Here is a 23,548-nt window from a genome sequence, read left to right as displayed (position 1 = left end):
TGAATTGTAATACAATTAGTCTCAACACTTTGATAAGGTGGGAATTTAATTAATCATATAATTACATCGAATAAAGATATTATAATTGATCAAATTAATATATAAATATGAAATACCATAAATAATTTCACATCGGTCCTAGATTAGGTTAGAATTTAGATGTTGTATCACCAGATTAATTAAAAATAATATTTATGAAAACATTTTAATTTCTTTATTTTATAACTGTTTTTCAATCCAAGTAATATAAGTGCTGACGTCAATGTATACACCTGGTATTGATGGACTTCCGCATCCAATTCCCCAAGATACAAGACCAATAAGATGTGAAACCGAATCATGCTCACATACTAAAGGTGAACCTCCATCTCCCTGCATAAAACACGTTAGTAAATAATAGTTAAAATATTTTTAAATGAATATAATGTTATACCTATAAGGTTTATGAACGAACAATTTTTAAAAGGTTTAGTATAGGGCATAGGCAATATTAAAGGTGTTTTTGTTCGACTCGTATAAGTGTGTGAGTATTAAATTATCATTAATTTGTGTATACTCCCCGTCAATCAACTGCATCATATAAATTACGCACCAGTATGATCTCATGCAAATATCATTTAGTCATCAGATAAAACTATTCAAAACCGATTTGAATGATCATGAATGTAAAATTGGCACTATATGCTTGACAAGAAATCAGTCGTTCGATAATAGTCGTTCGGTTTTAAAAATGTAAAGATGTTTCAGATGTTTGAATGCATAAATGTGTTTAATTAGCATCGGTCGGAATATGTTTTCAAATTTATAAAAAATTTTAAGGAAATAGACATTTTAAATTTTCCGAATTTGTTAATTTTAATATTAAATATACTAAAAAAATATTTAAAATATGCTTCGGCTGATGCAATATAAACTTGTTAGTTGTTTACCAATTCAAACATATTTACATATTAAAAATCTAACCACTATAAGTATCTTAGTATTTATCAGTCGCTTAGATTATTTTTATGAAATATTTATGGCGTTTAATCCACTTAAATAAACGTCTTGAAAACCAAGAAGTTCCGTTAGATAGGAAACAGTTTTCAGTTGTCGAATAAGAAAAGAAAATAAATCAAAATAAATGGAGAAAAAATAAGAAAACAAACATAATTGAGTTAATTCCAGAACAAATTTAATCATAATTTATAATTCTCCGATAATTTCTATAGATTCGAACTTCGTTTCCAAGTTACAAAAATTTACTAATTTTTAATACATAATATTTTGGTGAATTCGGAGACTAAATATGACTAAAAATTTAAATCTTTTTTCAATATTATCATATGGGCAGGCCGGACAGGATAGGGTAGTATCTTGTATCTCGAATTTCACGATACAATTATATGAACTATGAAGTATCTTGTACCGCGATACATTTTTAGTCAATGTATCTAGTATCTCATAAAATAATTTATGATGCGATACAAGACACAATTATGATTTTATTATCAAAATAATAATTAATAATCTAGAAAAAAATATTTTTATTTAATATTGTAGGTTATTGGAAATCATTTTTCAACCCAGTACCGATAAATCATAAAATATAATTATATATGTGATGTGACACACGCACATTGAATTGGACTTTACGTCTGTACCTTATTAGATATCCGTAATTTTGTATAAAACTGTACCTAATAGTTACTACGTTATAGTGTACCTATACCTTTCGCGATAAAGTAGGTGTTTTATTTTGTTTTATTACTAATGTATTATTTATACTGAATAAGAGTCAATTTTTATTATTTTATTTGTCTTTCTAATTACTTAATGAAGTGCCCATCCCCATAATTTTTAAAAATACAGTATCGATTATCTATAGTATCGCGATATTCCAAATCCAAGATCTAGTATCTTGTACCGCGATACTCAAAAGTAAAGTATCTTGTAGGTCTATTATCTCGATACTCCTTTTTGAGTATATTGCCCAACCCTGCATATGAATTATTATCATCTCATACTGAAAACGTCTAAATGTATATTATCTATGTATATTATGGATGGTCTTGAATACTGCAGATCAAAGGCGATCGTTAATTTATCGATTATTTTAATAGTTTATAAAATAAATGATGCACACTTAGTCTAAAATATTGTGATTGATAACTCATACCTGTTACCTTTTTTTGCTAAATATATTATAATATAGTGTAATGGTGTTCGACGTGTTCGTAAATATTCAGGTTCACATGACTATATAGTATATAGTAATAATTATATTATTCTAATGCACCGTTTCCGCTCACCTTGCACGCATCTTCGTTCTCTTCGCCACCCGCGCACAAGAACCCTGGATGCAACTTGAACGTGGCGCCGAGTCTAGTAGTCCTCAGACTCTTGACGCACCGCTGGAAATCCCACAGCGGTACCGGTACCTTCTTGAGTACGCCCGGGTACCGCGGCCGGTCAAAGCTCTCCGCACCCCACCCGGACACCCGGCAACCGGTCCACCGGTGGTGGGGTGGCACGGCATCTGGCGTCGATCTCGGGGGCAAACACACGGGGCCCACGTGGTCGGTTACCGGAACCGGAGCTCCAGACATGGTGATCACCGCGATGTCATTGTGCATGTTGGACGACGAATACTCGGGGTGGATCGCGATGCTGGCCACGGGCCTTTCAACATACGGCCGTGGCTCCATGTCTAGGTAGATGTCCCAGTCACCCAACCGTACTTTCAGTGCACTGAAATTCCTGCAATACACACGATCGAGACGTAACTTTTTTATTATTTTTTCTACCGCCCAGATTGTTTTGTTTTATATTTATACACAACAAAATGTCTCACCCAGGGACGGATCCAAGGGGAGGGACAAGGTGCCGAGCTTTAAGGTTTAAATTTTATAACTAATATTTTATATCAAAAATTATCAAAATGTAGATAGTAGATACTGAAAAGTAGATAGTAGATAATGAAAATTAACATAAGACATCATTAGTTGTAGGTACTAAATAAAATATATTGTATTAAATTACTTCGAGAAACTATTCAAAAAGTGAGCAGTAGATAGTATATGTTTACTGTCTATCAACGCTCCATTTGACACGAATGAATTGCCATTTGTTAAGATTAAAGCTTGCCAGGGAAATTCTCCAAATTTAGCCTAAAATAAATCAAATTAAATACATTTTAAATATTAATGCCTATATACATAGTATTCAAAAAGCTTAAAACATAGTGTCACCAATATCAACATAATATATCAAATAGGTACGTTTATTGTGAGGTATTTAAATCTACCAACATAATAATAAACAGAAAAAAACAAGAAGGAAGATATAAGTACAAAAATTAATCTACATATCATCAACTATCGTAAAATATTTAAATTAAATATTAGCTGTCAAAACATAAAAGCTATTTCTGTCTAACACATTTAGTTAAATTAATTTGTTCTTTTGTCAAACAATAGGAAAAGTACAAACATTTAATTTTATAGAATGGTAGGTATATTTGTAGTCAATTGAATGATCAGTTAAATATACTATAGTCGATGATTTATTAATTTATGAAACACTAATAAATGAATTATAAATTTGAGTAGTTATATTTTCTTTGTAAATTTTAATTAAACCATAAACTTGTACCTGATCGGGGTTGATTTTGATTCCATCAATGTTCTGCGATTTCACCTTACCACACATTAGTAATGGGTTTTCTAAAGATGGGTCAGAACAACAATACACTTTTCCAGGAGGACATTTGTCTGGTTTCTAAATATTTTCAAAAATTTTATCAAGATCCAAATTAATAAAATATTAAAATTACTTAAACAATAGTAATAAAAGTACTTACTGTGATTATTCTTATGTCTATGGATGCATCATTTTCATCAGATAAACACTCAGATATCATAACACATTTACACTCTTCTATCCATTCTGTTTCGAAAGATGGTTCTAAAATATGCAAATATTTACAAAAAAATATTTTAGCATTATTTTATTACTATATCATCAGTCTGTCATAGTTTATTATAAAATAGCTATTAGGTACCAGAGGTACCTATACTATTTATAATATAAAATATTATTTATGTTTATAAAAGACAAATGTTTAAGATTATATACTTTTACTCTAAGTCTGTAAAATATAAAAATAATATACTTACTATCTTTTTTTATTTGCAATTCTAATCTCTCAAATGTGACTGCGCTAGAAGCATTATTCGGTTTAGATAAATGTATTTTTGAAACAATTAAAAACATTATGAAACATATCGTTTTCAAAAACATATTTTTAGTGACTTCTACTAATATCAATACTTGCTATTATAGTATGAAAAAAATAAAATCATACACTCTAAAAATATGTTTAACTATCTAAGCATATATACGTATTACGTATCGAATAATTATATAAATAACGGTAATAATAATTGTTACCTACAATTATTATGAAACACCAAATTATTGTACAATAAATAAATACAATTTATAATTTATTAAAGTTCAATATATTATCCAGCATAATATTATTAAGTTGGCCATGATTTCAATTATTCAATAGGTACTTATTTTAATTGGATAAATTACTTTAAACAAAAATTATAAAACACATTGTCACGCAAGAGTAATTTTTATAACAACGGATATTATGACTAAACGACGTTTGTGACAACATCAACTTCCCATCCAATTCCTGAAAATGTTTTTTTAATATATCAGTACAATACAATATTAAATAGGTAGGTACATTAAATATTAATTATATGCTTTTTAACTATTTCCTATCTTTTTTTAATACGTTTGATAATTAATTACGTATGACAATAGTCAATATGTGTATAACAAGTAATAACAAGTATAATAGGTCTATTTTTTCAATTTTATAACACTGACATTAGAAAAACCAATGTCAATATGCGTCAAACATGTCCGGTTTAAGGGATGGCAGAAGGGGTCTGCATAACCCTAGGCCCACAAAAGATATCAAACAATATTGGTCCCCTTGTGGGTATAGTAGGTATCTATGTTTCACATAATATATGGATAATGAATACGTATGTTATCAATAATATCATTATTTTAATTATGATATCGTAATATTTTATTTTTTGAGATGGATGATCATGGTAAGGAAATTATATTTATGAAAATGGTGCCGAATACGAATTTATGATGAATTAAAACATTATTAATTATTATTTGCTAGTAGCATTAATTTTAGAATATACAATTATACTTTTTTATAGTATATTTTAAAATCAATACAAGTGGCTACTATAGATAATAATATAATATCATAGCTATAAAACGGTTTTTGATTATATAAATATTATAATATAGAAGAATATTATAGTCATTATATTATATTTATCTTATAACTTTACACCTACTATTGTCAATGTTCGGGCATTGAAATAACATTACAATAATGTAAGCTATAACTTGAGACTGGCTGGATGACCGCTTATTAACTAATTTATCAAAATGTAAGTAATAGATAAAATAAGATTTTTACAGGGGAAAAAAATTGGAAGTTTCCCAGAAGGAGGACTCACTCGTGGATTTTAAGATTTACGATGAAAATCTAAAACTTTGTTTTTGTTTATAAATGGTTGCATTGGCTAAATTTTGCAGATTATAGTATTAATACTGTAATAGTAGAAATAACTATGGAAAAATTTGTATTTTTATGTAATATGAATGCTACTATGCTGCTATATTTGATGGCTACTCATCAGGGGCGTCATTTGGACCCCTTACTTTTAGAATGTTACAATTGGCCTGCGCCTTGCTGAAGCCTGAAATAATGCATGAGCCACGAATGTACAATTATTTATATGATTAAAATAAAATTGTAATAACCGGTCTATAATGTATGGAAATAATTGAATGCAGGATAATATACATATACGTATGTATATCTATTTTTATATGGCCTGGTGAAATTTCAAAATGGCCTGCTTGAAACTTCGCACACCCGAAGAAAAACCCGAGATGACGCCCCTGGTAGCCATTAGCAGTTACTCCGGAAAATAAGGTAAAAGCATGCAACAAATCGTTAATGTCCTCAAATAAAGAAATTGTATCTTGAAACAGTTAATTTAAAGTAGAATTTGTGTTTTTAGCTTATATAGGTACCCAAAAACAACCTATCCGATTTTGTGAAAATGTCATAATGTTCTCAGAGGTATCAGAAAAGTTTACGACCTTAGTTTGAACCACGTTCAATTTATATACCAATTATCACCGGTAAATTATTCATTTCGGTCATATTAGTTCACAAGAGGTGCACCGACACCGATTATTTCGTAGACTGAGATTCACTAAAACCATATATACACATATAATATAGTGCTAAATATTTTATATTTTTTCACTGCCGAATTTGGGTTATACTGATAAAGAAGGATGTTAGTTCATCCGAAATTAAAAACTATACCGTATCGATTTTAATAAAAATTATATCAATTGATTCTATGAGACTTGGAGGGTGTTTATAGTGTATTTTTTTCAATCCCTAATATGATGCCCTATAGTCTATAGGTAGGTAAAGGGTAGCTCACACATGCAATATTTTTGAGCTCACGATAATAGAATACTTTTGTATACATGGTTGTCATTGGCTACATATTATACTACTATTATAATTATAAGTAGAAATATTGCAATATAAAAAAATAATTAGGTATACTTTGCACGGGTAACGCCGTACGGTACAGCAACCAAGTATAATACTCAAATACCCATGTCAGAAGTTTAGATTTTTAAAGAACTAGAGTTTTTATTTAATAACACATTAGAATGTAAAATATTACTATAATACCTATAATTATTGAACTACATAATATTATTTACATAATAGGCGTGCGCTGCAGAGTTCCAGATCAGGTGCAGCACATATTTCTATATAACATTTATTTTTCGTATTTAAGACAAATTTTTACGCGGAAAATTCAATTAAATAATTTTAGATTCCGAGCGGAGCGATGAATGTATTGATTTTACCATGATGTGTTTTTTTTTTGTGTCTGTCATCACGTTTTGGGGCAGTAAAAGTGCTTCGATTTTTGAATTCAGTACCTCGTTTGATCAGAAAGTGAATCTAGTTGGTACGTTGAGGGGGTCAAAAGTAAAAAATTCTTAATATTTTTTTAAATAATCGGGATAAACAAACTAAAAATTAAGGAAAAACGTGAAATTTTACGCACAATCAGTTTTCGACAAAATCGATTTTAGTTTTTGATGTAACTTTAAAAAAAATAACCATAGATACATGCAATTTTTACCGAATATTTATGTAAGTATAATCTATCCACCATGCAATTTTCAAAAAATTTCGACTTAATTTTAACTATTCATAGATATTTGCAATTTTCAATCATTATTAATTTTTTTTAAATAAATATCGATAAAAATTTATTTGTTGGGTAGAAATGCTTGAAAATTTAATTCAATACTCATAACATACTGTTACAATAGCAGTTGAAAAATAAAATAAATTCATAGTCACAATTTTTTTTTACAACCATTCAAATCTTAATTTTGACAACATACGTAAAAATCACAAAAATTCGCAAATTATTTTAAGCTAGAAATTCATAAAAAATGTTTATTTTAAATCTAAGATTTGAAAACTTTTAATTATCGATAATATATCCTAGACAGATAAACCGTCTTCGCTCAGAATCGTTTTTTGTATACAATGATATGATATCGTTGGATTCAAATTTAATTCCATCCATTACAGTAACCCACTTGTAACCTACAGTACAGCAGAGCGACATCCACTTTCCCGCTTTTTAACAATTAAAATTTAATTTTTAAACACTTATTAGTCAATTCACTAAACTTTCTTTTTATAAAAATTAATATAGTTAATGTTTATAAATAATAATCCTTGGCCCCTTTCATTATTCATAGATTTGAATTCATCTATCACTTCTTTATTTTGATTGTTTACTAATTTTTCTTGTTAAACAAACAATAATAAAAGGATTCTAGTCTTTCTTGCACATCGAAGATTTGATTTTACAATAGATAATTTAAGAATACCCTCACAAAGCTACAGCTCGTGACAGGTATAGTAGCAAACTGTATTAAAGCCTTTTTAAAATTATGAAAAACATTTTGTTTTTGATTTTCTTTTAAAAAGTTTAGTCAATCATATACTGATTTTGATGATGAGCCATTTGAAACATTTGGAATGTTTTTTAAAATCTTTATTTCAGCAACAATTCCTTCATGAGTGATTAGGATATATTATCTTTTGTAGTACTTCATAGATATTGGTTTGATGTACTTCTAAACTTAACATATTGTCTACAGAGTACAAACTTTATCATATCAAGACTTTCCTGAGTAAACCTTGAACGTAGTCCATTTATCAATACATCTTAGGTTTGGTAATAACCTTATTTTTGGTTCTTCCGACTTTGAGTCAAATATGTGTTGGTTTTATATAGAGTCTAATTTTATGGATAGTTTTCTATTTCTGACTTCTGAAATTTCTATATCATGTTCCTTACATATTTTCAGGCATTCATAAAACATTTTAACATATTGTTCACTATTCCTAATTGAAATCGGTGATTTTTTCAATGAGATGATCAGTTGAACAGCAGTTAACATTTTAATGAGTTCAAATTCGAAGATGGTAACAACTTGCTTTACCTTATACCTATTACCTATTACCTTTTGCACCACGGACTAAGATATATTTTATTCCTTGAGTATAATCAACAATCGTATCATTAACATGCAGAAAAACAAAAAAACAGAATTGAACAGAAAGAGCAGATGAAACCTATAGTTTCATGTGCTGCACCCGTGCGTACGCCTATGATTATTTAATATGACTCACCGCATTCATTGTTTCCAATAGCTACGTGAATATATCCATCATTGCCAAAATTAGTTCCCCAAGAATTTTTCAAAATATAATATGGATTTTCTCCAAGTTTGTACCCAACTATTTCTGCTGCATGATTTAACGAGGCCATACTATTATCACATTGGCTGAGTACACCACCCACATAATATTGCCACGGCAATGCATTAAGAGCTACAGAAACTGGACTTTTTGATATGTAGGATAACAATAAATCTTCACGACCCATCAAGCTAAATCGATACCATATGGCACAATTATACGTATTTAATTGAGTAAAATTAATTTTATATATAATTAAATGGCTTACTTAAGTGTTAAAAACGATTTTACTTTTACTCCCTTATCAAAAGTTCTGTAATAGACAATGTTTCATTATATTTTTTAAAACTATTGTCATTGATTTAATTTTAATAACTCACTTATCAAGTGTACATATTTGATCTTTGTATATAGTTGGATAATTTTCTTCTTTATACACAGTAATGTTATTTTCCATCAACCATAGAAGTAAATATACAATACTTCCACCATTACATCCTTGGTTTATTCCTCCAGAACAATCTAACATCTTATATAATACAAAAGGTTTAGTTACAATTTTTACAAAACAATTAAAACACAATAACAAATACTTATATAGCTATATTATAAATAAATGGTAATGTTGTATAATTTCGCTACAGAAATAAAATTAATAATTCTGAATTTATAGATTTTTGGAAACGAAAATGTTACTCAATAATATATTTAATGCTCTAAATATGTTCGAAAGGTGCATGTAAATATGCAGTTAAAATTACTATATAATTCCTTAAGATATAGGTATGTAGCCGATTTTATTGGAGAAAAACAAGAAAAACAACATTTAAATAAACCTACATAATATAATTGTACATATACATGAAAATATGCTACACTAATATGGATATCAATAGTTATCTGCAGAGGGTCAGAAATACTTAAATTTGTCGAGTATACCAAAATGCACGAAAATATATAAAATTAGAAGCTTGATTATAGCTAATAATAATTTAAGAACAATATTTAATTCTTGTGTAAGTATGATAATCTAAAACCAAAATAAATAATTTGACCAATACTAAAAATAGCCATTTTAAATTACCCACTTCTTGTACACTTAATGTTTGTAACAATCCTGTTTTAATGGCATAGACAGATTCAATCAATTCTACCACACTTATTGCCCAACATGCTCCACAATTTTTTTGATTTCGAACTGAAGTCACTACTCCTTTATCCCTCCTTTAAACAAATTAAGTTGCATCAATAATGTTATTTTTCTAATTACTTTTTTATCTATCAACATTCTTAAAACTATTTAAATACAATGTATATAACATTATTAAATTTCCATTATTTCAAGACCATTATAATTTTTTGTATCACATATTTAAATTAGATATAATAATTAATCGAGAGAGTTGTGTGTGCGTAGGGGGGACGTATCTATTTTTATTTTATTTGTGCCTGTGTACACGATAAGTATTCGAAATAATACTTAGGTTTTCAATGCGGGTACATTTTTTAGTGTGTTCGATAAAATCAATTTTGTTTTTAGTGTTACTCAAAAACGAATAATTCTAAAAAAAAAAAAGTAGTTTACTTGAAGTTTTAGGCGAATTTTCATATCAGTATTTTCAATACACTATACAATTTTAAAAATATTTTGATTCTTTTCGATCCATTTATGGACACAAGAAATGTTTGATTTTAATTAGTCTTTTTCAAATTATTAGCTATAAGAAAATTTTTTCTCAGTCAAAAAACTTGGAAGTTAATAAGGATTTCATCTACATAAAGAGCAAGCATCTCATGAGGATTATCTAAAAGCGTCTTTCGAACCAATACCATCATAGCTTTCGCCTACTTAGTCGCAAAGTATTGTAGATACCTCAGTGAGGAAAGGTAATATTCACAACCAGATACTTGATATTCAAATCAAAAAAGCCATGCACACATTATCAGGCACGGCATTGAGTACAAATATTCTATTGCTACGCTATCTGTCCAATTTGTCAGCATGCAAACAGTCATGCAGCCGATGCAACACTTAATATTAGACTATCAACCAAAGAGATACGATGGTAATTTGGAGAATTTCATTTAAGTGACCCCTGATGCGTTGCCACACATAAGATTGGCCTCTCTGGATGTTGAAATTTAATAAGAAAACGTGATATTTACTGTGATATTGTGCTTAAACTTGTAAATTACCATTCATGTCAATTGTAATAATTAATTTAATATGTTACATTGTTATGACAGTTAGTACCTATTATTGCCTATTGGTAGGGAAATTTAATTTAATTGATAATACTATACTTCATTGCAACGTCATAATATAAATAAATAATTATTATTTAATGTTAAGTTACAGTTTGAAAAAATGTATTATTTGTTTAAAAGAGTTGTTTGCTGTTTGTATGGAGTATTAGTTTGAATTCGCTAGAGACCAGATACGTGAGAGTACGGTCCGTACTGTACGGAGACTATGAGACTATGAGAGTGTACTAATATTATTAGATATTATAATAATAATTATAGTTATCTAGGACTCTAGGTAATGTAGGAGCACTTAAGAACAAATAAAATAGCGTTAACTCTAAATATCAAATTCAATAATCATATTGTAAGAATAAATACGGGAAAACGTGAAAAAGACTATTGTGTATCTGGATGGACACCACTATATGTATAGGTTCTAAAATCATACGCTAAAAAATTATCTTTAAATTATGTTTTCCAAATTTAACTTAGTCATTATTAAAAAAAAAATAACCATCATATATTTAATGCATTTAATAGATATTAGTAATTTCCATATTATTTTTAATTTTATTTTTTTTTATATATATATATATTTAAGTAATTTACAATCTTTACGACTATGTACAATGGGCAAATTTGATAATTAATATAATATGAAATAGCAGAATTTATCATTTAGGGGCAGGCACTCAGCAGCACCACCCGACCGAGAACATTTTAGATGTCGTGGGTTTTTATTTTTATTTTTTATTTTAGCAGGTCTCTAGGCCACTGCCTTTTTAGTCTTCTGCGTACATTGCCAGGAAGTTAGGTGGAAGAAAGTTGCTTTATTAATGGATTACTGTGAGAGTTTAAGTTGGAGTGAAATTTAGAGTAATGTGCTTTTGCTAATTGATTAAGTGTAAGAATTTTTAGGTCTTTGTGAAGATTTTTGTTTGTGAAATACCAAGGAGAAGACGTTATTAATCGTAGGCAGACAGATTGAAAAGCTTGAAGAGTGTTGGTGTTAGAGGGCTTTGCAGAGCCCCATAACTGGATACCATATGTCCAAGCTGGTCGAATTATTGATTTGTATACTGTAAGTTTATTGGAAAGGGAATGTTTGGATTTTAAGAGTGGTCTAAGGATATGAAGTCTAGAGTTATTTTTAATTTATAAAAATGTTATAAGTAATTATATTTTCTAGTTACCAGTCAATGCTAGATAAGGTTGCTGTAGTAATAGATCGTTTTGATCTCACCATACTAAAAGTTCCTGTACGTGGTGTCCTTAAAGTGATTGAATTAAGGTATAATTTAGTGAATTCTTCTGTTGACAAATCTGAGAATTCTGTGATCCCATAATTGGTACAGCCATTACATTTTTTACTCAAAAGTTGAATAGTTTTTAACGAATTCTGTAAAAATGATTGTAAATGAATAGATTATAAAATAAGTGTATTATATAAAATTATAAAATAATAATGGAATCTTTATTATCAGATATGTTATTTAAAATAATGGCATCATTATACATAGGTAGTTGTATAATAATAAACCCTATCATACTTAAAAATTTTAATGAATAAACAAAGTTAAGGTTAACTAATATAGTGATACTTATTGCATGGGCATTGAACCTGCTTTTTGTGATAAAATTATCATATTATGTTATTTTAAATAGTTTAAATAAATAATTTACATACAGGGTGTCCCGTGAGGATTTACCCATTGCAATATCTCCCGTAATAATGGTGAAATCGAAATTCTAGTTTTGAAATAAGACTCACAGAGATCAGAACTACAATTATTTCATATTTTAATTGATTTTAACGTTTTGGTAAAAAAATTACAAAATATATTATTTTTTTATTTAATTATTTCCAAAAAAATTAAAGATAGCCATTTTGTAGAGTTTATTTTTCTGAAGATATTGACGTTTTAAAATTTTATTTTCATTAGTTTCCTGATTTTTAATACTTCTTTTAGTTTCGATAAAAATTGCGAATTATTTAACACCGTAATGTTATGAAACATGTGACACGCCGCGCCGCGCGCATTCCCATACGACCGTCCGATACCTTCCGTGTTCCTAATAGTTATAATATTTTTGGAAATAATTAAATAAAAAATTTATTTTTTAAATTTTTTACAAAAACATTAAAATAAATTAAAAAATGAAATAATTGTAGTTCGTATCCCTCTGAATCTTATTATAAAACCAGAATTTTAATATTTCCATTATTTCGTGAGATATCGCAATGGGTAAATCCTCGCGGGACACTGTATATTATTCTAGTCTGTATAAAAATATATTCTTTAAATTATTAAAATTTAATGAACAAATCATAGGCCACAAAATCATGTTTATAGAGATTATATTAACTGTGATTATTTATACAACACAATAGCTAGTATGTATAGCTATTAGTTAGGCATTAAAAATGTTCCACTTTTTAGAAGTAACACTCGTCACAAAATGTACCAACATACTGCCTCACCTTAAAGTGTTTGAACCTCATATTATGTTCTGTTCCGTTCATGTAACTCTTATTGTACATTTTAATGAATTTATTGAATTTATCTTTGTCTCGGTTTAGCTGTGTGAATGACATAATAAAAAACAAAATGAATACTACACAACTGACAACAAGCGATGCTTTTAATATGTTTGCAACGACCATTATTTTTAATTTATTTCCACTGTATAATAGGAGAGTGCTATATTAACTTGAACACTTATGATTTATGCCATCGAAATCAATATGAACAACGAAAAGAGAAACGGAAGATATGTAGAAATATATATAGTAGATATATGGCTTCGTTACATAAATAGTTATAAAAGACATCCGATAGGTAACTTGTATATTTGAACGCAATCATGTCGTCATCCATACAATTAATTAAATTTTAACGTAAAGAATAAAGTATAATGTTATATGATTGTATAATGATACAAACCTGTTTTATTTTTATTTTTACTAGAAATGCTATTATTGTTATTCATGAAATCTTATATACTATAGTAAGTGCATTCGGTAGGTTAAAATTGAAAATTCTCAGTGGATTTTGAAAACATCGGGGGAAAAAAATGAAGGAATAATGCAAATTTTCACACCATTTCAATTTTTGATAACATTTTGACTTTTTTGGTGTGATTCAAAATCTAATATTTGTAAATACTTTCACCAAATATTTATACAAGCATTTTCCAGTGGTATATATTCCAATGGTGATATTTTCGAATTTCGTAATTTTTTAAAAATTATTATCGATAAAAAGAATGATTCTGATTGAATTTTAAATAAACAGGCCATAGTTATACGAAGGAATGGGTGTGTAGTTTTTCAATTAAATATGTTTAAAATATATTTTGTATTTTATGATGTAAAATTATTTTTATTTTGTTTTTAGTACTTTTTTAAAGTATTTTGTGTTTTTAAAATGCTCAAAACAAAAATCACGAAAATTCGCAAATTATTGAAAGCTAGATATTCATAAAAATTTTTTTTTTTCAATCTTTATCACAAAAAAAAGTCCTCCGGAAATTCAAATTAAATTTTTATTAGCATTTGAATTTCAAATATTGACAAAAATTCGTCAAAACCATGAATATTTGCAAATTATTTTGTAGTTCAAAATTCATAATATTGTTTGTATTTATATCTAAGGTTATAACACAAGTTTTCCATAAGTTTTGCTTCAAATAGCTATAGAGAAAATTTGAAGCGTCATTATAGGAAAAATGTTTTGAGCGTTTGAGTTTTAAATTTTTATGAAATCGCGTAATGATAATGATTTATCCTCAAACCAGGTATTCATATATCTATGATAATATAAGGTATTATGAATTATGATAACTACATGATAAATTGATAACTACACTAATTGATTAACCATGCCTTCTGCAAAATGCGTCTTAATTGAAAAATAAAATATTTGTTTCAAAATAGAATATATGACATTATTTAAATATAATATATCCTAGACTGACAAATCATCTCCGTTCAAAATCGTTTTTCGTATACAATGATACCTATCATTGCATTCAAATTTAATCCCATCCATACAGTAACCTACTGTACAGCAGAGCAACATTCACGACTTACCCGCTTTTTATAACTGCTATAGTCTACTTAACGTGAAAACTGGTCGGTAATCCCCGTCAAAGCGTCACTATAGACTATCAAGAAATTCGCCAGTGCAAACTGGTGTGCAATACCGTACCGTTTCATACGATACCGACTCATGACTCTGGTTCATGTTGATCTACACCGGTTCAGATAGACATTCGGTAAATAGAATGGTTTTCCTCCCCCCATAAATTATTATCATATTTCAGAAATTTATATTCCCGCCATTTTTTAAATTTATTATAAAACTGGTATTATTTTATAAGAAATAAAAATATCTTATCAGGGTTAACTTGTTTGAAACTTTCAAGTACCTACTTTATAATATTCTTATTCCATTAGTCTGTTATATGTATTTCATTTGAAATATAAAATTATTACAAGTGATTACTGTAGTTAGTTTTAAAATGGATGATTTTAAAATCAAAATGTTTAAAGAATTTAATCTCAGTAAAAATCGTACATCAAATCTGATAGTTCAAACATTTCCTTCCAGAGAAGTAAGAACATTTTATTAAATTAAATTAATGTTTATCCTAATATGAAAATAGCTGTGCTACGTCTTATTACATATTATACCTATTATAGTATTATACTTTATTAGATGTTTTACTTCGTTCACTTAATTTTGATGGGCATACTGATGATTTTGAAGATGAAATAGTTTTATTCAGTAAAGAGAAAATAAAAAAATATAAAACAAAAATTATAGGTTTTGCTGAAACTATGATTCCAAGATTTGAAGATAGGGAATTCAAATCCCATTTCCGTCTAAATAGAAGTAGCGTTGAGGTTCGTTATATTATTTTAAGCACTTAAAAATAATCAACAGTAATTTAGGTACCTAATTAAACTATAAGTGGTATAACAAAACGAAATATGTTATGTAATTCATTTATTCATTAACTATCTTAAAGCACATCAATATTAAAATAAGTTTCTTTATATGTTGTTAAGTTTGTATTTGTTTTTTAAGGCTCCTGTCGGAGATGCCCCTACATCACAGGGTTGCTCTCAGTTTTTCTTTAAAAAAAGTAAGAATAATGAGTAATATTTACAATTAAGTGAGTAACTGGTAAAAAGAAAGTTCATATTTTCATTTAGGAGGGGTTTTTTAATCAAAAATATAAAAAAAAATACAACAGTTTTGAATACTTTCATTTGTTTTTTGCTGTTTATAATTTACAAGTTATTGTAAATAATACTAAAGAAAACAATTTTTTATATTTATAATAGGTTGTACAGTAGGTGATATCTATAGTAGGTATATTATATAAAATACTAATAAACAGTAACCAACTATTAATATAATTATATGAATATTAATTAAGGATAAAAACAAATATAATAAAATTACTGTTACACTTCATCAATCAGTATAGAATACAAAATAATTATTTTTCTGTAACTATACATTGAAAAATTCAATAAAAAACATATTATGAATAAATGAAAAACAAAAATGATAGTAACTGTTTGTAAGTAATAACAATATAATATAATATATTATACAACTAGTTGTCAATATTAAACATTTGTTTAAAAACTTCCAACTTTTGGAGCTTTATTTTATTAGCATCGTCCAACTTGCTCACAAGTTGCTCTTGTATCATCAACATGGCTTCTTCACGTTTTTCTAATTTGTCAAACCTTATTTGGAGATGCATAAAATAAAAATTGCAATTCATGAATAATATGAAAAATATTAAGTTCACTCACCGATAATTAAGTTGTACAGCATTTTTATTATTTGCATCAAGTTGCTTATTTTTCAACTCTTCAAATTTTTCAAACCAGACAGGTGCTTTAGGTTGAGAGATTTTTTCAATCAATGATGGTTTTGGTGTTGAAGTAGTTGCTAGAACGTGTGATGTAGGAGACAAAGTTGTGATCAAACTAGATTCAGAAGATTCATGTAATAAATCTACAACAAAAAAAATATTTAAAAACATTTATTTATTTGTTGATATTAGCAGATATCTACAAGAAAAAAAGGCGGGTAAGTCGTGGATGTCGCTCTACTGTACAGTAGGTTACAAGTGGGTTACTGTAATGGATGGAATTAAATTTGAATCTAATGATATTATATCATTGTATACGAAAAACGATTCTGATCGAAGACGGTTTATCTGTCTATTTTTGTTTTTTATAGGATATATTATAGATTATTAAAAATGTTCAAATCTTAGATTAAAAAAGAAAATTTTTTATGAATTTCTAGTTTGAAATAATTTGCGAATTTTCGTGATTTTTACATATGTTGTCAAAATTCAAACTCTGAATGCTTGTAAATAAAAATTGTGACTACGCATTTATTTTATTTTTCAATTGCTATAATAAAAATATGATATGAGCTATGTATTAAATTTTCAAATCTTAGATATAAAAGGAAATTTTTTTATGAATTTCTAGCATAAAATAATTTATGAATTTTCGTGATTTTTACGTATGTTGTCAAAATTCAAACTTTGAATCCTTGTAAAAGAAAATGTGACCATGAATTTATTTTATTTTTCAACTGCTATTGTTCAAATGTGTTAGAAGCCTTGTACTAAATTTTCAAGCTTTTCTACCAAAAAAATAAATTTTTATCGATATATATAGAAAAAAAAAACAAAAAAGTTGAAAAATTAAAATGTCAGTAAACAGCTCAAAACAAATCTAAATATTTTGAAAATGTTATACGTTCATAGAAAATTTCAAGTATCTGCGGTCATTTGTTTTAGACTTTTAGAGTTACACCAAAATAAGAAAATCACTAAATGTGAAATCCAGTGGAAATCCAATATTGTAAAAATTTAAATTTCAAATGCTCATAAAAATTTAATTTGAATTTCCGGTGGACTTTTTATTTGTGATAAAGATTGACAAACTTGTAAGGAATCTTGTATTAAATTTTCAAATCTTAGATTTAAAAAGAAAATTTTTTATGAATTTCTAGCTTAAAATAATTTTTGAATTTTTGTGATTTTTACATAATATGTTGTCAAAACTCAAACTTCGAATGCTTAAAAAAAAATTGTAACCATGTATTCCTTATATTTTGCTACTGCTATTGCAAAAATATGTTAGGAGCCTTGTATTAAATTTTCAAATATTAGAATTAAAAAGAAAAACTTTTATGAATTTCTATCTAAGATAATTTGAACATTGTCATAATTTTTACGTATTTGGTCAAAATTTGAACTTTAAATGCTTATTAAAAAAAATCGTGCCTACATTTTTAAAAAAATTTTTAACTGCTATTGTTACGATGTGTTAGAAGCCTTGTATTAAATTTTCAAGCTTTTCTACCAAACAAATAATTTTTTATCGATATTTATAGAAAAAAAAAACTAAAAAAGTTGAAAAATTAAAATGTCAGTAAACAGCTCAAAACAAATCTAAATATTTTGAAAATTGTATCAAATATATAAAATGGCTATATAAACATTCAGCCAAAATGTCAAGTATCTGCGGTCATTTGTTTCAGAGTTACACCAAAATAAGGAAATCGCTAAAAGTGAAAATTCAATGTTGTAAAATTTTAAATTTCAAATGCTCATAAAAATTTAATTTGAATTTCCGGTGGACTTTTTATTTGTGATAAAGATGTCAAAACAATGTCGGAATAAGCGGGCACACTTTAATTACTCGAGTCCAGGTCCACTCAATCGCTAAACCAGAAATATTTTTACTATATGTCAAAAAAGTATTTATGTATTCATTGCTCTAAAAAATTAATTTAGCTTATCTTAAACAAAATAATTTATGACTGATAATGTACATAAATAGATTTAACCCTAAATACTAGATACAATTTTGGTGATAACCGAACGTAAAATAATAGCACATCATTGAAACTACCTACAAACGTGCCTTGTTGACAGTTACTATATAAAGTAAGGATATGTTTTTTTTTAATGAGAGAATAAAAATAAATTAAAATTCTGTAAGTATTTCAATTAATGATTTACCAAAGAAATGTAATTTTTTCCATGAGTGTGGGGGGGGGGGGCTGGGGAAATGCCAAAATCGAAAAATTAAATTTTTCGGGTACAGCAGGTTTCGCACAAATTCACACTAATGGCGCACTAATGTTTGGGGGAAAAAAAATTTGAAAATTGTAATTTTTTCCATGAGGGGGGCTGGGGAACATTTCTCTGGCCCCCCATCTCTATTTTTCAATTTATGGTTAAACCGATATCGCACAAATTCTGAAAGTAGTCACACAAATTCACACTAATGGCACACTAATGTTTGGCCGAAAAAAAATTTAAAAATTTAAAAAAGGGGGGGCTGTCGAAATGTTCGTGTTGTTTTGTGTATTTTATGCATTGCGCGCTTCGGTGTTTACGACGCTTGTCCATTTCAAAATATTTATAATATGTTAGACCATTCGCAACAAAATAATATAAAAAACTTACAAAAATATAGATTCTACTAGTGCCTAACTTCTGTTTGTGCGTTTACGAATGCTATATTATGTATATAATGCTATATATACTATCTTCGCCGCTCTGAACTAGATGTACCTAAGTGTATACTGATTTTTATGAAATTATTCATTTACCCAAACAGAATATATTAAATTGGCTGTTACCATAGATTTATACTTTTATAGGTATTATATTATATAAGTAATTATAAATACTTATAAGGTTTTAGAGATTTTAGACATTAATCGCATTCACCGATGACATGGTTTCTATACCATTGTACCTACAGACCTATATTTTATATTATTCTCAGTAATTTAAAACTTTAACCACTATAATAGTTCTACTTGACATACTTATAAGAGTGAGGTGTCTTTACTCTTACAAGTTACAACTGGCAATGCAAATTTTTTGAAGGAGGGAGGAGCAAAAGTTCAAAATAATTTACAACATCAATAATATTACAGACATTCACCACTACACTAAAATGGAAAACACAGGACAACTATGGTGCTTGGGTGAGAAAAATGCCCTCTGGATCCACCAATGCAGTTTTCAATGAAACTTATATAAATAGATTTCTTGAGACGGGGTATTATAATCATATAGCTTATTTTTTCAACCTGTTTAGGTTGGCATAAGTTGCATACAAAATTAGTGTTTGTTCACGAAACTTGATTTTTTTTTTTAATGGTTTCAGATAATATTACTTATAAACTATATCACAAATAGAGGAAATATGGCAATATAGAAATTATAAAATCAAATACTTACGAACACAATAAATTACAATAATTGATTTTATAATTTACATTCTTAATAATGGGCATATTTTTATGTAAACACATAATAGGTAACAAAACGTTTATCTAAAAATCTAAACGATATTTAATTTACGTAACTATTTACTAATTGAATCAGTAAAAGTGTTTTGTGTACAACTGCCCATACACGATAAATATATTGCATGTTGATCACCGTATATCATACTTATAATGAAGCCATTGAAGGTATAGGTACTTCAATAATATTGAAAATATTAAAATCATTTTGATATTTATTGAGACCAAATATTGTACACAATACAACATAATATGTATATAATGATATGTAATATGTGTATTGTGTACCTATACGAAATATATATATATATATATATGTCTAGGACCTTTGAATCTTCTCACAGGCCACAAGTGAAATAATCTTTGATATTATGTTTGTCGGCTGGAATATTTTCGGATATAGTTTGCCCTTAATAAAAATAAGTATTATTTAGGTTAGAAGTTCCATACCAAAATTTACTTGAAATTTGTGGATATTATTCTTTTTATGGGGGAATTCTAAGCAAATTTTGATCGACTAACGGGTAAATGAAAAGGTTCCTGGAACCTGGTGTTACCCTACACCCGAATCTTTTGAGGTTTTGACGCGCTCTACAAGATTGGAGTACAATTAAATTTTTTTAAATTCGATTAAATCACTGGGTAAAATTAACACAAAATCTGGTGACTGGAGTGATGTTAATATTTCGTATTGCCTGCATGCAGGTATCATGTACAAGGTATACATATTACATATATATACATTTTTTAATTTAATTTTACTGATTAGATAGGTCGATAGGTATATTTTACCTGTCTTAAGAAAATTATACGAGTAAAAAAAATTGTTCAAATCTATTATACAATTCCTTTTTTTTAAGATTCTAAGACGTTTGGCGCGGAAGTTTCGACAATAAGTCAATTCGACGATATCTGTTTCAGGCGTTTCAGCGAGTGATCGTTTCGGCGATACGGCAATTAACGAGGACGTTACATTCGCATGTAATGTCTCCGTCTTATAAGTGCGTAACGTAGCAAATCACGTTTACCTGCATTAGTTTAAAATTTAGAGTAAATTAACCTCTTATGTTAAGAACATTATCTGTGTTTGCACCTATGAGGGTTTTTTAAGATACTTCAATTTTGTAGCAAGTTATTAAAAAAAATCGTAAATTAAAAATGCTCATAACTTACTTAAAAACTAAGTTATCGTAAAAATCTCACATGCAAACACGCATAATATTCTTACCATCAAGTATTATAATAGGTCAATTTACTCTAATTTTTAAACTAACGGAGTTAAACGTGACCTGCTAAACGTAAATTTGCTACGATACGCACTTTTAAGACGTAAACTACAGACAGGCGACATCAAATATATGTATATAGCGTCTTCTTAATAGTCTTAATGGGTATGTCTGTAACATTCTCTCACCATATGGCGTATGATATAGAAATTTCAAATTTTAACTTTATTATTAATTAGGTATAAATAATTATAATTATTTTGATTTATTTATCTACGATTTAAAAGAATTGTAGACTGTGGTATATATATTTTACTGTATTAAAAGTATATTTTTTTATTTATGATTTAAAATTACTTATTATATTTTATAATACGATTTTAAACTAGTTAATATCAACTAGACAGGTAAATAAATATTTATTTTAGGTCTACCGCGTCAAAACAGTGGAAGGAAAAGACTTACCAGCCAACGTAAATATTTATTCTTCTGGTGAAACACGTCGTACTTACAAATGTATAATATTGTTTTAAGTCAAAGCGGTGCATCTTCGTTGAGGGAAATTCGGGGACACGTCTTCATTTACGATCCAAAAGTTTAATCTGGAAGTTTTGAGATTTATGACGTTATTTATGAAAACAGCTTAATAATCAGAACGAAACGAAATATACTAGTATGCATATCGGGAATCGCTATTCATCTCAGACTATTGTAATTTGCCATAGAATACAGATTATTTGAAATCTAATTTTGCATTATTTTTAAAAGGAATAGGTTTATGAGTACACCATCAACGCCAACTTTTCGATTTCTTTAATATCTATATATCTATTGAATATTTTTTCTGCATATTTTGACATACCTATTAAAACCAAATTTTAAAGTTTATAAGTTCTTTAATTTCGTGTTCTTATAGAAATAAGTATATTATCCTAGTAAAAATAGGAATATAGAAAATATGGGGGCATAATGATTTAAAAAAACTAGTAATTAATTTTAAATTATAAAATTAGTACATAATTATATAAATAGTAAATATTAGATCCGATCATTGCTGTATTTAAGATTTTGTCAAGGGTAATCAGGAATATACATTAGTAAACATTTAATTTATTATCGACATCAAAATAGTATATACCTACATGTAACAGATAAAAGACCAAGGGAGAATCTATCCCTCATACCCCACTCCCCATAAATACACCACTGGATTCAATAAAACATCAATTTTATTTATTTTAAAATCATTTTAAGGACTGTTATATCCGTAATGTAAATACTTTAATAAATTATGTAAAACTATCCATTAAATAATTTACATAAAAAATAGTAGATTTTCATTTGAAAAAAATATTTTACCTGGATCAAAGAAGTCATTGGAGGGCATCTTCACTGGAAAATACTTTTCTTTTAGCATTTAATTTTTTTTTTTTTTTTTTTTGAGACATAAAATTCTTCTCTATCGATCCAAACTTCATAAAAATTATATGACACAACATTTTTTAATTTTTCAATTATTGCTTTATCAAAGAAATCTTTAATCTAAATAATAATTTAATAGTAATATTAGTTATTTTAACTGGACTTAAAATACTGGAATCACAGATCTGTGCTGGAATGATGACTTTAAATCATATTTTAGTACTAATGCTTATAATACAATACAATAAATTACGTTAATCGGAATAATATCATAAAATATACCTACCTAGCACGGACTAAGATATATATATATATATATCTTAGTCCGTGCTACCTAGTATTTAGTATAATTA

General features: G+C 27.7%; 2 protein-coding genes and 1 long non-coding RNA gene across 3 annotated transcripts; all 3 read right to left on the bottom strand.

Annotated features, from left to right (window-relative positions):
- Positions 1-191: 191 nt before the first annotated feature.
- On the bottom strand, positions 192-4,392 carry LOC107166832 (phenoloxidase-activating factor 2). The gene is made up of 6 exons (XM_015515644.2): positions 4,158-4,392; positions 3,842-3,945; positions 3,634-3,759; positions 3,022-3,149; positions 2,292-2,739; positions 192-372 (listed from the first exon to the last, which is right to left on the bottom strand). Exons 1-6 carry the CDS (start codon positions 4,279-4,281, stop codon positions 220-222), a joined length of 1,083 nt encoding a protein of 360 aa, XP_015371130.2. The 5' UTR covers positions 4,282-4,392; the 3' UTR covers positions 192-219.
- Positions 4,393-4,479: 87 nt separating this feature from the next.
- Positions 4,480-13,919, bottom strand: LOC107166838 (cathepsin O-like). The gene is made up of 7 exons (XM_015515651.2): positions 13,653-13,919; positions 12,364-12,569; positions 10,012-10,147; positions 9,304-9,452; positions 9,192-9,236; positions 8,855-9,114; positions 4,480-4,687 (listed from the first exon to the last, which is right to left on the bottom strand). The coding sequence occupies exons 1-7, from the start codon at positions 13,833-13,835 to the stop codon at positions 4,647-4,649; spliced, it is 1,020 nt and encodes a 339-aa protein (XP_015371137.2). The 5' UTR covers positions 13,836-13,919; the 3' UTR covers positions 4,480-4,646.
- Positions 13,920-16,768: 2,849 nt separating this feature from the next.
- LOC149056168 (uncharacterized) lies at positions 16,769-23,282 on the bottom strand. The gene is made up of 5 exons (XR_016191755.1): positions 23,133-23,282; positions 22,445-22,635; positions 22,239-22,375; positions 17,007-17,211; positions 16,769-16,937 (listed from the first exon to the last, which is right to left on the bottom strand). It is a non-coding gene; the product is annotated as an uncharacterized LOC149056168 (long non-coding RNA).
- Positions 23,283-23,548: the final 266 nt, after the last annotated feature.

The sequence above is a fragment of the Diuraphis noxia genome, unplaced genomic scaffold, assembly GCF_037042655.1.
Source record: "Diuraphis noxia isolate RWA-SAM2 unplaced genomic scaffold, SU_Dnox_SAM2 contig0004, whole genome shotgun sequence".
In the NCBI taxonomy this organism is placed as follows: Eukaryota; Metazoa; Arthropoda; class Insecta; order Hemiptera; family Aphididae; genus Diuraphis; species Diuraphis noxia.
This window is presented reverse-complemented; position numbering and strand designations above follow the sequence as displayed.

Excerpts from the sequence above, each read along its gene's own strand:
- LOC107166832 (XM_015515644.2), bottom strand. The coding sequence starts at position 4,281 with ATGTTTTTGAAAACGATATGTTTCATAATGTTTTTAATTGTTTCAAAA. Across the intron at positions 3,760-3,841 it reads TAGACATAAGAATAATCACA|AAACCAGACAAATGTCCTCC; the intron begins GTAAGTACTTTT and ends GAAAATATTTAG. Across the intron at positions 3,150-3,633 it reads TCAAAATCAACCCCGATCAG|GCTAAATTTGGAGAATTTCC; the intron begins GTACAAGTTTAT and ends GATTTATTTTAG.
- LOC107166838 (XM_015515651.2), bottom strand. The coding sequence starts at position 13,835 with ATGGTCGTTGCAAACATATTAAAAGCATCGCTTGTTGTCAGTTGTGTA. Across the intron at positions 12,570-13,652 it reads TGAGGTTCAAACACTTTAAG|AATTCGTTAAAAACTATTCA; the intron begins GTGAGGCAGTAT and ends TCATTTTTACAG. Across the intron at positions 4,688-8,854 it reads TATTGGAAACAATGAATGCG|GAATTGGATGGGAAGTTGAT; the intron begins GTGAGTCATATT and ends AAACATTTTCAG.